Source organism: Musa acuminata, chromosome BXJ3-9 (assembly GCF_036884655.1).
Source record: "Musa acuminata AAA Group cultivar baxijiao chromosome BXJ3-9, Cavendish_Baxijiao_AAA, whole genome shotgun sequence".
Classification (NCBI taxonomy): domain Eukaryota; kingdom Viridiplantae; phylum Streptophyta; class Magnoliopsida; order Zingiberales; family Musaceae; genus Musa; species Musa acuminata.
In genome coordinates, this window is record NC_088357.1 from 855,127 (window position 1) to 869,873 (window position 14,747).

The 14,747-nt window shown below is 45.1% G+C and overlaps 2 protein-coding genes across 3 annotated transcripts; one reads left to right on the plus strand and one right to left on the minus strand.

Annotated features, from left to right (window-relative positions):
• Nucleotides 1–708: 708 nt before the first annotated feature.
• LOC135648716 (protein CURLY FLAG LEAF 1-like) lies at nt 709–2,096 on the minus strand. 2 transcript variants are annotated; one of them, XM_065166622.1, is made up of 2 exons: nt 1,577–2,096; nt 709–1,135 (listed from the first exon to the last, which is right to left on the minus strand). In XM_065166622.1, the coding sequence occupies exons 1-2, from the start codon at nt 1,772–1,774 to the stop codon at nt 764–766; spliced, it is 570 nt and encodes a 189-aa protein (XP_065022694.1). In that variant the 5' UTR covers nt 1,775–2,096; the 3' UTR covers nt 709–763. The 2 variants fall into 2 exon arrangements, with proteins under 2 accessions (XP_065022694.1, XP_065022695.1); XM_065166623.1 differs by having other exon boundaries at nt 709–1,426; nt 1,577–1,717.
• Nucleotides 2,097–8,266: 6,170 nt separating this feature from the next.
• Nucleotides 8,267–12,006, plus strand: LOC135648819 (GSH-induced LITAF domain protein-like). Its single transcript, XM_065166787.1, has 3 exons — nt 8,267–8,588; nt 11,439–11,565; nt 11,671–12,006. Exons 1-3 carry the CDS (start codon nt 8,308–8,310, stop codon nt 11,752–11,754), a joined length of 492 nt encoding a protein of 163 aa, XP_065022859.1. The 5' UTR covers nt 8,267–8,307; the 3' UTR covers nt 11,755–12,006.
• Nucleotides 12,007–14,747: the final 2,741 nt, after the last annotated feature.

Consider the following 14,747-nt stretch of genomic DNA (forward strand, 5'->3'; position numbering starts at 1 on the left):
CTGGGGAACAATGTGTAAGATTTCTGGTTCTGGTTCCTCTCCTCTGGTGGGAGTAAAAGAAAGGGGCGTGGTGTGTGCCCGCCCACTGTCTTCCTCCTCTGTCACAGATTCCTTTCTGCCAACCCGAGGAAAGGTTCCTTGTCCGAAGCAGTTAACCCTCACCCACCCACTTTATTCCCTTCTCAGTCCAAGGCGAGACCTTGACATGTCTACTTGGTATGTGTATGTGCGTGGTTCCATGTCCTTGCAGAGCAGAGTAACGAAAGAAACATTGGTCACAATGATGGTTCGAGCCGAAGCACCTTCGACCGTGATGACAAGGTCATATTATTTGATTATGAGTTGGATTTAGGATTAATGGTATCGAAGTATGAAGCAAATGAGGAGGAGTAGCTGTTGTCGTTGTTGTTTAGCATTCATTAAAACCGGACGCGGTCACGGAAAGGTGATGGGAGGAGTGTCAGAAGCGAAAGCCTTTATTCTGAAGCCCATGTTGGGATAAAGAGTGGCGAGGAAAAGCCGTATCCCACCATGCACAGAGATTGATTGCTGCTGCTCGGAACAGGAAGAAGAAGAAGAAGAATTAAACACGGCGAGAGAGACAGAGAGCGTGTGCTTCTAATTCAATCAATCGGCACTTTGTCATTCACATCTAATCTTAACTAAGAGTAGGAAGATAACGCAGGAGAAGCTAAAAAAAATTTGAACTCGGTCATAAAAGCTCGATCTTTTCTCGCTGGATTGATCCAAAATACATGGGAGTTCAGACGCAGCCGTCGCGGCCGAGCTTAAGGAGGCGGCCGCCGCACTTGGGGCAGGCGTCGATGCTCTTGGGAACCATGAAGTACATGAAGCAGGACCTGCATCCGGCGGAAACGAGGATATGGCCACCGCTGGGCTCCGCGCTAGTATCCGATGTAGAGGTGGACGAGAGGGAGGTGAGGCAGGAGTTGGCGGTGTCGACGCTGTCCTCGTGGTCGTCGCTGCCGCCGACTCCGGAGCAGCTGTCATCATCAGAGGAGACGTCTTCCTCGGAGTGGTAGCTCGATGAATAGGTGGCGGCAGCGACGGCGGTTCTCGGGTCCTTGCTCGTCCTGGTTCCCGTCTCCCGGTTGATGTAGTAGACTTCCCCTGTCTGCCACGGAAACAGGGGAAGTTTAGCAGGACGGAAATGGGCGTAGAGAATCAAAAAAGGAGTAGCCCTCTCGAGATTTAGGAAGAAGGGATATGTGTCGTCCATGGATCAACAGAAACTTCTTTGCCTGGCTTTTCCAGTGCTTTGCAGAAATGATTCCCTCTTCTTCTCTGCTGCTCCTCAGATCAAAAGAAATAGCACTAGTTCGAAAAGAGAAGAGCTAAAAGCGATGAATGACTCTCCGCTCGCTCGTTCGCATATAGGCAGATTTGGCGAAGCAAAGGCAGATAGCTACAACGACGAAGGATTCCGATGAGGAAATGGCACGAATGGGTGGGGCGGATTTTGATGGCCGGAAATGATTCCAAAACAGCATTTTTTGGTGCATTTATGATCAATGATTGGTGAAAGGAGAGAAGCATTTAAGGAGCAGCCGCATACCCGCATGTCAAGACACTGCTCCCAGTGGTAAGGGAGCGCCGTCTCCGAGTTGAGCTCCACCGTGACCTCTCCCGCGCTCTCGTCGCTCGGCTCGACCCGACGCGCCGCAGCCGACGGCGGAGACACCCTGTCTCCGCCTCTCCCCAGATTGCAGCTCCTGAGCAAAGCAGCGATCATCTCGATGTTGGGCGCCGTCATCGCCCGAAGCACGGTCCGAACGGAGGTGCGCGAGAGCTGGGAAGGCGAGGAAGCATCAAGGAAAAGCCATTTGGGGGATGTTTTGGGAAGGAAGGAAGGAAGTATCCACGCAAGCAGTAATCCGCAATGCCGGTTTTAACGCGATCTTCTTCCCAATATATCCTCCAAAACTTTCTCTATCAAATACACATTTATATATATTATATGTAATATCAGAAGATGATGACAAAAGGCATCGTCGATTGTGGTGGCTAATGATGTCTTGTGGGAGAGCGATCACTCGGAAAGGATTATGTCGTGCTTCCCAAACTCTCCCAGCAATAGGAGAAGACTTTTTATCTTCGAATTAACAAAAATATACAATAACAAAAAAGTGATCTTCCAATCGATGGAGTCGTCTACGATAACGTTTGTGGACGTTCCGATCCGCCCACACGCACATACCGAAACGATGCATGCCCGCATCGCGCCACCCGATCATCCTCCACAGGCGCAAAGGAAGGTGGTACCGAAGAAGGACGACGACACCACGATGCTAATTGGGCAGCTCTTTCTTTTTCCTTTTTTTTTGTGTGTGCTTCTTTTCTTCTTGCAGGAGGCGTGTAGTGTCGAAAGTTCAAATGAGGAGTCTTTGTCAGCTGGTGTGGCCACACCGCGAGCGAGTGGGCCTTCCTGATGTTGCAGGTGAATGGAATGGTGTTGTATCAAATCATTCCTGTCGAATTAGAAGAATCTAATCAAATCATACTTACTCCTCATTAACTTTGGATCGGAGTCCATAAACAGGGAGACATGATGGGTTTGGGATATCCCTTTATTTTCTCCTTTCTGGGGTAGAACGCTTCTTTATTCTTTTTTTTAAAGGATACGTACATAATTCTCTTGATTAATTAGACATTGGCAAAATACTTAAACTGTTTGATAGCAAGATATAAGAATCAAATCCCATCCTTCAAAAAAGAAATAAAAAATGTAACTCGACCACAAGAAGCCAAATAAGTTAATTTATTAATAGTTATAGTTGTGTTGTTGATTTGTTAATAGACCATGAATTTTAATTATGTTTTTTTTAAAAAAAATATTTTTTTTATTTATAAGTCAAACATATAAAATAAGTATAATAATTTCTTTTTCAATATATTAGTTGCAAAATTAGTAATGATGTTTGACTCTCGTTAATTAGAAAGAAGAAAACCCGTAACCCGTCCTACCACATGGTAATAAGAAAAGTACTAGTGCCGTCAACTCATCCTATCACCTAATGAGGGTAATAAATGCGATAAGACTCGGGGTGATGCCAGCTGGCCCAGATGACGCCCCGTGTCTCTGTTGGGCTGACGACACCTGGTCAACGCGAACCAGAACGCCTACCAAGGTACATTAACACCCCGCTCAGGCTCGACCCCTCACGCCACACCAACGGCGATGTCAGACGCCACCAGGAGTACGATCCTGCTCCCTGCGTGCAGGCACATCGGGCAACGGTAATTCTCACTATAAAAACCCTCGCGCTCTGAGAAAAAGGGGGAGGGAGAGAACAAAACAGAAAAGAGGGAGAGAACAAAACAGAAAGGAGGGAGAAAAGGAGGGAGAGAACAAAACATAAAAGAGAGGAGAGAACAAAACAAAAAAGAGCGACAGAACAAAATAGAAAAGAGGGGAAGAACAAAACATAAAGGAGGGAGAGTACAAAACAGAAAAGAGGGACAGAACAAAACAGAAAAGAGGGGAAGAACAAAACAGAAAGGAGGGAGAGAACAAAATAGAAAAGAGGAAGAGAACAAAACAGAAAAGAGAGGAGAAGAAAGAGACGAGAAAAGGGAGAAGAAACAACTTCCCTTCTACTCTTCACTAACTTGATCGTTGGAGGGGTCGAGCCGAGCTCCCCCGACCCGACCTGTGTGCAGGTATAAGGACGAGGCGCCTCCCTCCGTGTGTCCAGGCGAGGAGTTCCCTCCCGGAGGAAGCGACGATTCCGTCCTGATCGGACCATCACGGTCGACCACCTCAACGGTCCCGAGGAACGTCCCAAGGAGACCCCCTATCATCCGGACCCGAACCAAGGCACGTCGGCCCCGAGGCCACGGCTTAAGGTTGTTTACACTAACATTTTGACGCTAGAAGGAGGGCCCGAATGTCGAGGGATCGTCAGATCGACTCCGTCGAACCCGCAGTCGAAGGGTCTCACCCGATCGGAGCTCCGGGGGAACATCCCCCGCATGGGGGTCTTCGCAACGAACACCCCACCACGACCTCAGAGCGCTATTCGCGGATATTCAACGACCTGGGCTTATCGCCGCCCGACGTCCCTTCTGTCGACCCGTCGCCTGTCTCGCCTGAGGCCTTTCACGACCTCACTCATCAAGTCCGAGCTCTGACCGATATGGTGCAGCCCATTATTTCACTCGTTTCTCGTTCGCTGCACCCGCCGGCCGCCCAACCGCTGCGGCAACAGGAGCCGCCCGTTCAGGCTCGTACGCCACCCCAGGAGCTTCTCGCTTCGCCTCGGGTCCAGTCGTCCCCACTTGGGGATCGAGTGGCGGCAAACCAGAGAGGCCACATGGAACCCGAGGCATTATCTTTGGATTCGACGGACTCCCTGCGAGCCCAATTGCACCTCGTCAGTCAGCGGCTCGACGAGGTGCAGAATGAGGTCTCCGGGTCAAAAGGAGAGCTCGGGGAGGATGCACGCCAGGGACCTCCATTCATCCCTGAAATACAGGATCAAACAGTCCCCCCGAACTTCCGTCCCCCCTCTTTAGATGCATATGATGGCTCTACAGACCCAGCGGACCATGTAGCCGCCTTCTGCGCCCAAATGGCGCTCTATGGAACCTCTGACGCTTTGATGTGTAGGGCATTTCCCGCAACTCTGAGAGGACCAGCCCGTGCGTGGTACAACAGCCTGAAGACCGGGACGGTCGCCTCATTCGACCAGCTCGTCAAAGACTTCGAGCTCAAATTCCTGGCCAACGCCCGGCCAAAACCGTCCGTTGCACTACTTCTCGGACTACACCAAAGGGAGGACGAGCCCCTCTCCCATTTTATGAACCGCTTTGCAACACAAATCCGGGGGTTATCGGACGCTCACCCCTCTCTGTTGATCCAAGCGGTTATGGTAGGCCTGCGACCTTCCAGATTCTTCTGGTCACCGGTCGAGAACACGCCGACAACCATCCCTAAGATGTTGCAGCGCGTCAATCGGTACATTGTTGCTGAAGCTCTAGTGGTAGGAAAGTGCATGAATGGGAAAAGGCCAAGGGCAGAACGATCAAGGGGTCTACCGTAGCAACCGCTTGGGGCAAGAGGTCTACCCTTGGAGCGTGGCAAGGCGCCGGCCCAGCTCGCTCCCGACTTGCGACCGCCGGCTCCAAAGCCCGAGCCCGAGCTTAACCGCTCGGCGCATGGGGTCAGCTCTTGCCCGAGTCGCTCCAGCTCGCCCCCAACCCGCAGCCCGCCTGCGTCGTGCTCCTCGGTCGCGTGTTGCTCGAGACCATGCCTATGCGACTTGCCCGCTTGAGTCATGCTCCTCGGCCCCATGCTGCCCGAGACTACGCCTGCACGGCCTGCCCACCCGAGCCCAGCTCCTCGGCCGTAGACTGCTTGCGCCGTTCTCCTCGGCCACATGTTGCCCGAGACCACAGCGCGGCTTGCCCGCCTGAGTCGTGCTCCTCGGTCACATGCCGCCCGAGACCACGCCTGCGCGGCTTGCCCGCCTGAGTCCAGCCCCTCGGCCGCCGTGCTCCTCAGCCACGCGCTACCCAGGGCCACCACTGCACATCCAAACCCTCATCAATTGTTGAACTCCACGATTCCCACCACCATGGCAGCGTACCAACTACCGCCCGACATAGATGGTTCCTTAAAACCAAATCCATGCCTCGGACCCCCCCTCACGGCGACCGACGCATAGCTTCATTTGGGGGGGGAGAGGGGGGAATATGATGAGGGTAATAAATGCAATAAGACTCGGGGTGACGCCAGCTGGCCCAGATGACGCCCCGCATCTCTGTTGGGTTGACGACACCCGGTCAACGCGGACCGGAATGCCTACCAAGGTACATTAACACTCCGCTCAGGCTCAACCCCTCACGCCACGCCAACGGCGATGTCAGACGCCACCAGGAGTACGATCCTGCTCTCTGCGTGTAGGCATATCGGGCAATGGTAATTCTCACTATAAAAACACTCATGCCCTGAGAAAAAGGGGGAGGGAGAGAACAAAACAGAAAAGAGGGAGAGAACAAAACAAAAAGGAGGGAAAGAACAAAATAGAAAAGAGGGAGAGAACAAAATAGAAAAGGGGGAGAGAACAAAACAAAAAAGTGGGAGAGAACAAAACAGAAAAGAGAGGAGAAGAAAGAGACGAGAAAAGGGAGAAGAAACAACTCCCCTTCTACTCTTCACTAACTTGATCATCGGAGGGGTCGGGCCGAGCTCCCCCGACCCGACCTGTGTGCAGGTATAAGGACGAGGCGCCTCCCTCCGCGTGTCCAGGTGAGGAGTTCCCTCCTGGAGAAAGCGACGATTCCGTCCTGATCGGACCACCGCGGCCGACCACCTCAACGGTCCCAAGGAACATCCCAAGGAGATCCCCCATCATCCGGACCCGAACCAAGCCGCGTCGGCCCCGAGGCCACGGCTTAAGGTTGTTTACACTAACATCACCTGAGTCGAGCAGGCTACCTAAGCAAAAGTATGAAGAGCTTGCACCAATCTATCTTGGCTTATGATCCATATCTATCTTGGCTTTCCAAAGAGAACTTGTAAAAATTAATCCTGACACCACGACTAAAGAAAGGGCCACGTCTCTGCATTAATGGTCGACAGCATGGTTTGCCTTCCCCGCACCCCCTTTTGGATGATCGAAGAATGGACTATTTCCTACTTGGCTCAAAGGGGCAAAAGGAGAGAATGCCATCCCAATGCCCCATCGTCGACTCTAGCCTCAGTACAACGCATTGATAAGCCGATAAGCCACCTCCATTAATAACACATGACGAACAGTGTAGAAGAGACCCTCATTGTTTCATGTCCTCGTCACCGGACACCCATGTATAAAAATCAAATCCCAAGCCATACAACGGCAAGCGAGTGAATACTATACTCTTTTGAATACATCTAACTCACTCCTTCCCCATCTCTATGACATAAGCATCGATGGTTCATGTCGAGACCTCCTCATATCCCGATCTATCACGTAAGATCCCCGGTGTGATTGAAAAGGAGTTATGAGACGACTTCTCCACAGGCAAAATGATCCATCATCCTATATCAGTTCGCTCTCTCCACGTGTGAGAAGCTCTCTATGCCGACACCACACATCAACTCTCCGCCACGGGCAAAAATCTGCACCTTCGGCACTGAATTAAGCTAAATTGACTCATCAATCGGCGGCCGTATTCATATCATAATAGGAATTGCCTATTCATATCGATGGACACATCATCCGGGACACTCGACATTAGTATGAACCATAGTGTTGCAATCCTAACATTCTCAGATTCGTTGCATGTCTCTACGGTCGAATAATAATCGATGATTTTAAGTAACTATCTCGCAGATTAACTAATTCATCACTTGTAATTCGATGTTCAACCGAGCTCGCCATAAAAAGACCTCATACATGCATCGTTTTCCTCTTTATTGGGTACACTCGAAATGTTTCGCATGTGGCATATAGAAATGACTGGGCGTATTGCACATGCATTGAACTTTTGACGAGTTCAGCGAAGTATATGACGACGGCGGCGAGGGGCGAAGTTTCCTTGCAGTCGAGCACACACTTTCGACTGCGAGGTTTGAAAGTTTCCTCGGTCGCAGTTGAATGCACGAAGACGATCCCTCGTTTGTGTCGATAAAATAATCGAATCGCCGTTGCTTGTCGAAGAAGATATCTCCTCGTTATCCCGTTGCATCGTGCGAGGTCCGGGAAGCTTCTAGACCGTTCTCATGGAAGTATAATTTGACCCGCTAAAGCCACAACGCCAATCCCACCATAGTCCATAGGCAGTACAACGAACCAGTCCTCTCGTCCTCATCACGCGCCAGCTCAATCTGTGAATTGCGTGCCAAGTTTCTTGAGATCACATCAAACCTTTTTTTCACCCCCAGAATAAGGTTCGACTTCCCCCATCCTCTGCATCGGATCCGACACGCTAGACCTTAGCGAATATTATTCATTAAAAAATAACAAATATTTTTTTTGAGAAATCGAAAAATAACAAATATTCATTAAAAAGGAGCTTTCATTTCAAAAGACCAAAATATCCCTTTCAAGAATAGGCTTAGCAATATGGCACCAAAACCTCGCTTCTGAGTGTTTTTATTTTTTGAGACATAAAATTAAATACTATCTGCTTCATAGCGTAATAATTGAACAACAATTTAAATATCAAATACTTGAAGGACAAATATGTTATTTCGAACTCTGGTCGGGACAAACCTGTCAACATAACGGAGTAAATAACTATATACCTCTGACGACTCCCCCTCGCGAAGAGAGAGATAGAGAGAGAGAGAGCCGGATATCGATGGCGACTAAAGGGATGGGAGAAGAGCCTGCGCTGGGGGTGCCCTATGGCTACGCACCGGCGAGCTATTACGGTCAGGGGGCGGCGCCGCCGCCTCCTCCGCCGCCGCCGCAGCAGCAGATGTACTACGTGGGGCAGAACCCGTACCAGGCGGGCATGATCCCGCCGAACGCGGTGTTCGGCGATCCGAAGGGGATCCCGTTGCAGCAGACGATGTTTCGAGACACGCCCGCCCCTTTCCAGTGCGTTTATTGTGGCTCCTCCGGCATCACCACCGTCAGGTTTGGATCTTTTCGCTCCATCCCAATTCCTCTCCCCGTATGTTTTGGATCGTTTTGTGTTGGATCTTGACTCCGATTGCTGAGACGAACGATCAAATTCTTAAAATCCCGATTTAGTCGGTTATTTTTGGCGATCGGGATGGTTTCTTGGCTTTAATTTGTGTTGTTTTTTCTCTCATGGTGTATTGTCCATGGATCCTCATCTACGAGGTTAAAGATTGCGGCCGATGCTTGAGATTTGGTGTTTGATCTGTTGAGCAATGTTGAATGGCCAGGTCTCTTGTTGGTCAACGCTAATATCTCTCTGAACGGGGAGAACTTTGTGGAATTTCAGGAACTTCCTGCTTCAATCTTTGATTAGTTCCAACAATATGATCGAGCACCACTGGGGCCATCTTTGAGAACTCTCTTTGTTTAGGAAAAAGATGGACCGGATCCCAACAAGAATAGACTAGCTTGCACTTTGATGCTTATCGCTTTTTGGCATTGCATTCATTGATTATTCTCTTCTACGTAGTCTGTAGCTTAACTTATATAGTGATTCTATAATAAGAAAAACCGCTTGTTATGATGTTTGCTCTCAAAAAACATTTTCTCTTCTTCCTCTAACAGTTGAAATTTGTCCTTCGAAGCGATTTTGACTTTGATTTTTTAGGTTTTAAACAGCAATAGACACAATGTAATGTATATAAAAATATTTAGCTTCAGATTAGTAGATTTGAAGTTATAAAAGAGTATCAGATTAATTAGATTAGATGATACACCCTTGTGCATGATAAATTTTTAAACATATTAGAATAGTCGTACACTAAAGATTAGAAAATTTTTAAGAACAATGTATCATTCTATAAGTGAAGAATAACCTAGAGAAGTAGTACCGTACATGGTTAAGATAAATGCACAATGCTCTGGCATCATCATTATTATGCAATAGTTAGTGATTTCGAGGCAGGTGATGCTAGAAACAACAAAGGACGGCACCTCTATAATTCATCAAAAGTTTGTATTGTCCTGGATCTCTGCCATTTAACATGAAGTTATTCAATCGATTGATCTCTTTTTCAGTATCTCTTTGTTGTGGTAAGGAACCTTCTCTAAGATGAAGGCAAGGAACATGGCAATAACAATAGTTAATGTAATGATTTTGTCCAGAAACTATGATCAATATGCTAAACAGGTGCTATGCACCTGCTGAATCTTTAAATTCTTTTGTACCGAAACTATGATCAATATGCTAAACAGATAGTATTGTAGGATACATCATATTTTTTTAAACTTCTGTGAAGTTTAGTGACTAACCTACACATCCTTCTTCTAAAAAACATGATTTAATCTTTGAAAAATTTTATCAAAATTGTTTCTTAAGAGATAATTTTGGAATCACTTTGCTGCTTAGGAGTCCCCCAGAATTTTGGTAGCATCATACCACCATCTCATGCTTCACACAACAAGATTGACCTCAATAGTTCCTTCACAACTTAAATACATAGGCAATGTTATCAATTACATCAAGAAAACATCTTTTATGGATATACAAGGATTAAATGAAGACTCAAATGAAGTTAACATAATTAGATGTTTAAGATTGTCGAAAAGTAATTCCTATCAGTTTAATAATTTTTTCATCCCTATCTACATGAAGATTCAAAACTAGGTAGAAAAAAAGTCAAAATAAGACTCATCACTTTCTGATATAGAAAACACTATTGTGAACGAAAAATAACCATAAAAGAGAGAGAAATTAAAAATAAAATATGATTTGACCCAAAACTACACTAGTTTTAATCTAAATTATAACTCCAAAGTGGGATTAGTTTGGTCGATGCCTATGTCAAACACTTCCTATGTGTAGCCTCGATTTCTTGTAGATGAAGTTGAAAATTCATTCTTTGATCTTTGATTGCCAACAATTGGTTATGAGTATGCCATAAAATAATAAATTTTTAGAACATAGTGGAAACTTTGATTTTGTTGCTCAATTTTAACATCTTCAACTGAAAATTTGGCAAGTATAATAGTGTTTTTGTATCTTTCTCTTCAACTTGGACCCCTCTGGTGTGAAAAATCTTCGCACCTGAAGGCTCTCGGGCACTATCATCCTCTTTAGGTCTTTATGAACTTCTGTTATGTCTTTACAGCACTTTTCTTCAGTTAGATTTTACTTGTGATCACTTGCATCTAGATCTGGTGCTTCTTCAATAGCAACAAACTTGTGTGGGCACTCATTTCTTGATCTTCGTTTGGGTGCCATGACAAGCTGTAGATCCTGGTCTTACCCATTCATGGAACTTGTTCTCTGATGCTTTTGTAGAAGCCACACTGTTATTTTTTTCAATAGTTTTGATACATTCCATTCATCTTCTTGCATCACCTTGGAGCTTTGCCTTGATAAATCAGATTCTTGTTGTCACTAATGTGATATGAATTAAGGTATCTATCCAGAGCAGTTAATATTGATATGATTTATGCAAATCCTGCTTGTCACTAAAGAAAGTACATGTCAAGAATGAATATTCATTGAAATGTAGGCTTTGGATCATCCTCAATGATAGCACATATTGACTAAATTAGAGACTCTAGCATCAAGACTGATGTGGAACAAGAAGCTTGAGCAATTTTAGAAGATTTAGGCTGCAATAAATATGAGAACAAAACAAAGGACTTGTTGTATTTTTATAATTAAATATGATTTTCTAAAAAAGAAAAAATCTCATCAAGACTAATCTCAATTCTCTATTTGGTTTTAGTTAAGAACGGTTGAGTTTTTTTTGACAAACTTGCATAATTTGTAAGGCATTTCGCATACTAAGGACACTTTTGATGCTTGTGTGAAAACTTTCACTGGTACAGATCAAAACCGAGTCTGGCAGCTGTTGTCGGTTGCATGATGCCCTTTATGCTGGGTGTTTGCTTCCTTTGCCCCTCGATGGACTGCCTATGGCACAAATATCATTACTGCCCTAGCTGTGGACAAAAGGTTAAATTCACATCTTTCTAATTAAACTGTTCTTGCATGTGTCATTATTATTGTTATTGTTATTATTATCTTTGTGTTGCTGCTCACGAAGTTCCAATGTCACAGGTGGCCGACTTCAAGAAATCAGACCCGTGTTTAGTCGTGGATATGCCACGTTGGCATGAGGAGAGTTTTGCTGTCCCTGCATGATGAGTTGGTCGTGTGATGTTCATCTTGCTTCACCATCCTTGAACAGTAAGTAGTTCTTCATTAATGGGTCTGTAAGTAAATTATTACATGGAAACAGAGTTTCAAACAGTCCCAAGTGAATCGTTATAGATGTGTTACTGTGAGTCACTTGTCTGCTACCATTTGAATGATGTGAGAAGGATTTGATTGATCCAGGTTACTTTGTTCAAACACATCTGTCTGATCCAGCTCAATCTATAACTTCTTTTTGCATGTCTCTAGTTATAATAGTTAAGATGTGAAGTAATTAATCACTCATGACACGATCGATTACCAGCAGGAACAATGTGATCTCTCATCATCATGAGTACGTGAAGCCAATAGGGAAGTCATAGTTCATCCATACTTTGCTCAAACATGATCATCAGACACAGCCTTCTACAGATAGAGGTTAAATACCTTAATACGATGCATATGAAGCTCGACCGACCGAGTGGTGGCTTAAGTTTTTGTCCCACTTCCGACAGTCTGTGATTGCTGAAAGCAGTCACGTTTGCTAGTTATTCTCAAAGGCATTTTCCTATGATTAAAAGCAATGATAATTTATTAGATCGATATCATAGTCATCCTTTTCCTACTAGGAATATATTCTCATTTTAGCTCTTCAACTTTAGATTCTCCGGAATATAAATGCCAAGTCAAAAAGTAGATATGCTCAGCCTCATGAAACACAACCCCCAAAATTGTCAACGGAATGGGTGGTGAAGAGGGTTATCGTAGTAAGTGCACAAAGAGTTGAAAGTTTTGTTGAGTAGACTGCTGCCGACTCACTAGCTAGCATCTATCAAAACAAAAAAAGAAAAAAAAAAGGGGGGGGAAATTTGACTAGGAATGCAATAGAATATATATATTTGGTGTGAACTGATGCACAATCTGTAAGTGCTGAAAGCTCGGTGGGTAGACTGCTGCTGACTGATTAGGATCCGTCAACCTGTAAATTTGGATGAATGTTCATGGACTCTTCCTTCGGGTTGTGGATGAAAAGAACATGTATGTGTATCGGTACTCTGAACCAAGAATTCAATTCATAGAATACGTTGAGACATTTCAAACCAGATGGAACTTACGGAGATCACCGCAAGAGTACAGGAGATCTAATCCAGTATGCATGCGTTAGATTCAGCCAATATTTAACCAGACGTCGGTAGCTCGCCTTTCGAATATGCCTTCACAACAAATTTGGCACACCTTTGGAAGAATCTAATGCTCGTCTCTTCCCCCCTTCCATTGTTAGGCCAGCAATCTAAGAACAAGTAGTAGTAGATGATAGTGTCCAAAAGAGCTTTTTGATTGGAGAAGCTAAGAGTAATTTCTTGGCTTGAATTGCTACCAGTCGAAATTGTCAACCTTGGTTTGCTAGTAGACACGGAGCCAAACCCACAAAAGAGCTTTGCTCAGTGGTATGAGGATTTGACTTCTATGTGGATCGGACTACCGACCACAAAGCAGGGAAGGAAATTAGAGGTCATGAACACCTTCAATCTGGGCTCCATCATATATAGGACACACAGATCTCATGCTGGTATCCTTGTTTCGATCAAGCAATGTGATGATCATGTATCCGGTGGGCGATTCGTGTGATAATAGAGGGCTCATTATGGCTGAAATGTTGAGAAAGAATATTGCCGGATTGTGGAATTACACCGAGAAATGAACTGGAATCATGTTACTGTAGAAAAAGGTCCCAAGAGACCACAAGAATATGTTCTACGAGCAGAATAATGTCGAAAGCAGGCAAAAAGATTGGCTGGCTGAATCAACCTTCTTCTCCATCTAGGGTTATAAATAGAGAGCAAACCGAGCAAGAAACATACCATCACAAACACAGATGAGAGAGTGCAGTGATGGATGAGATGTCTTACATGGGGATAAGATCGTGCTTCGTTAGCCAAGGATGACTTGCCTACGGCCTCTCGAAGAGCTTCTCGATGGTTTGCATGCGACTCTGAGCAACCATGACGGAGGTCTTTGTGTGGTTTTACAGGCAGTCTCCTTGGCTAATCTAAGTGGCTCTTATCCCTCATGTCAGACATACAACTCTTCCTAACTCGACGTTCGAATCGAATGCATCTCATCCTCACACGAGGAAGGAGTAATGGCGTTCGTGGATTATCCCTCGTTTAGTATACTTTCTACGATTAGCACCGTGCATTGTGCTCCATCTCTTTCTGTCAGAATACTCCCTCGTCTGCATGTATGATTCCTGCCTGTATTTATTCGCATTCGTTCGAGCAGTCGCTTCCTCTATTTTCTCACGATGAAGAAAGTACATTACTGGATGTTTCAGAATCAAACGAAAACATGATTTCCATGCAGAGAAAGATGGAGTCCGCAGTTACGAACTCAATGCGTGATACATCATGAATTCCAAATTGACACATAATAAATCATCTTTTCTTTACATTTCTGATCGAAAGCTTTAGTTAGTGCTGCTTCTTGTATTCCGATCTATTCATGCTGCTTATCATATCGGCCACCAACTTAGGGACCAGCTAATTGAAATGTGATGATCTTGATTAGGTGTGCTCAGAGATCTTGAATGAATCATTGATTTTTATCGTTGGAAAAGCATCGATCCCTATGCCGCATTCATAATGATCAAGTTTCCTTTCACCGATTAATTAGAGCAGGTAAATGTCACATAAAATTCATGGACATCACAAGAAATGTGTTTGTGTTGCACCGATGTTATCACACTCATTGTTGGTGTGAAATCACCAATGACTACCTGAAAATTATCATCGACAATGAAGCTATATATTAATGAAAAAAATATCGTGACTAATAATCATCGTAAGCTTCACAATAATGAATATGGAAATCAGTAATACTAAATAAACGCAGAAATATCTTCCTTAATGATCAATTCTGTTCTTCTAGGAATTTTCGAGGCATAAGAGTCTTTAAGGTAACAATATTAATCGGACGCATGAGCTAGTAACAAATGTAACAAT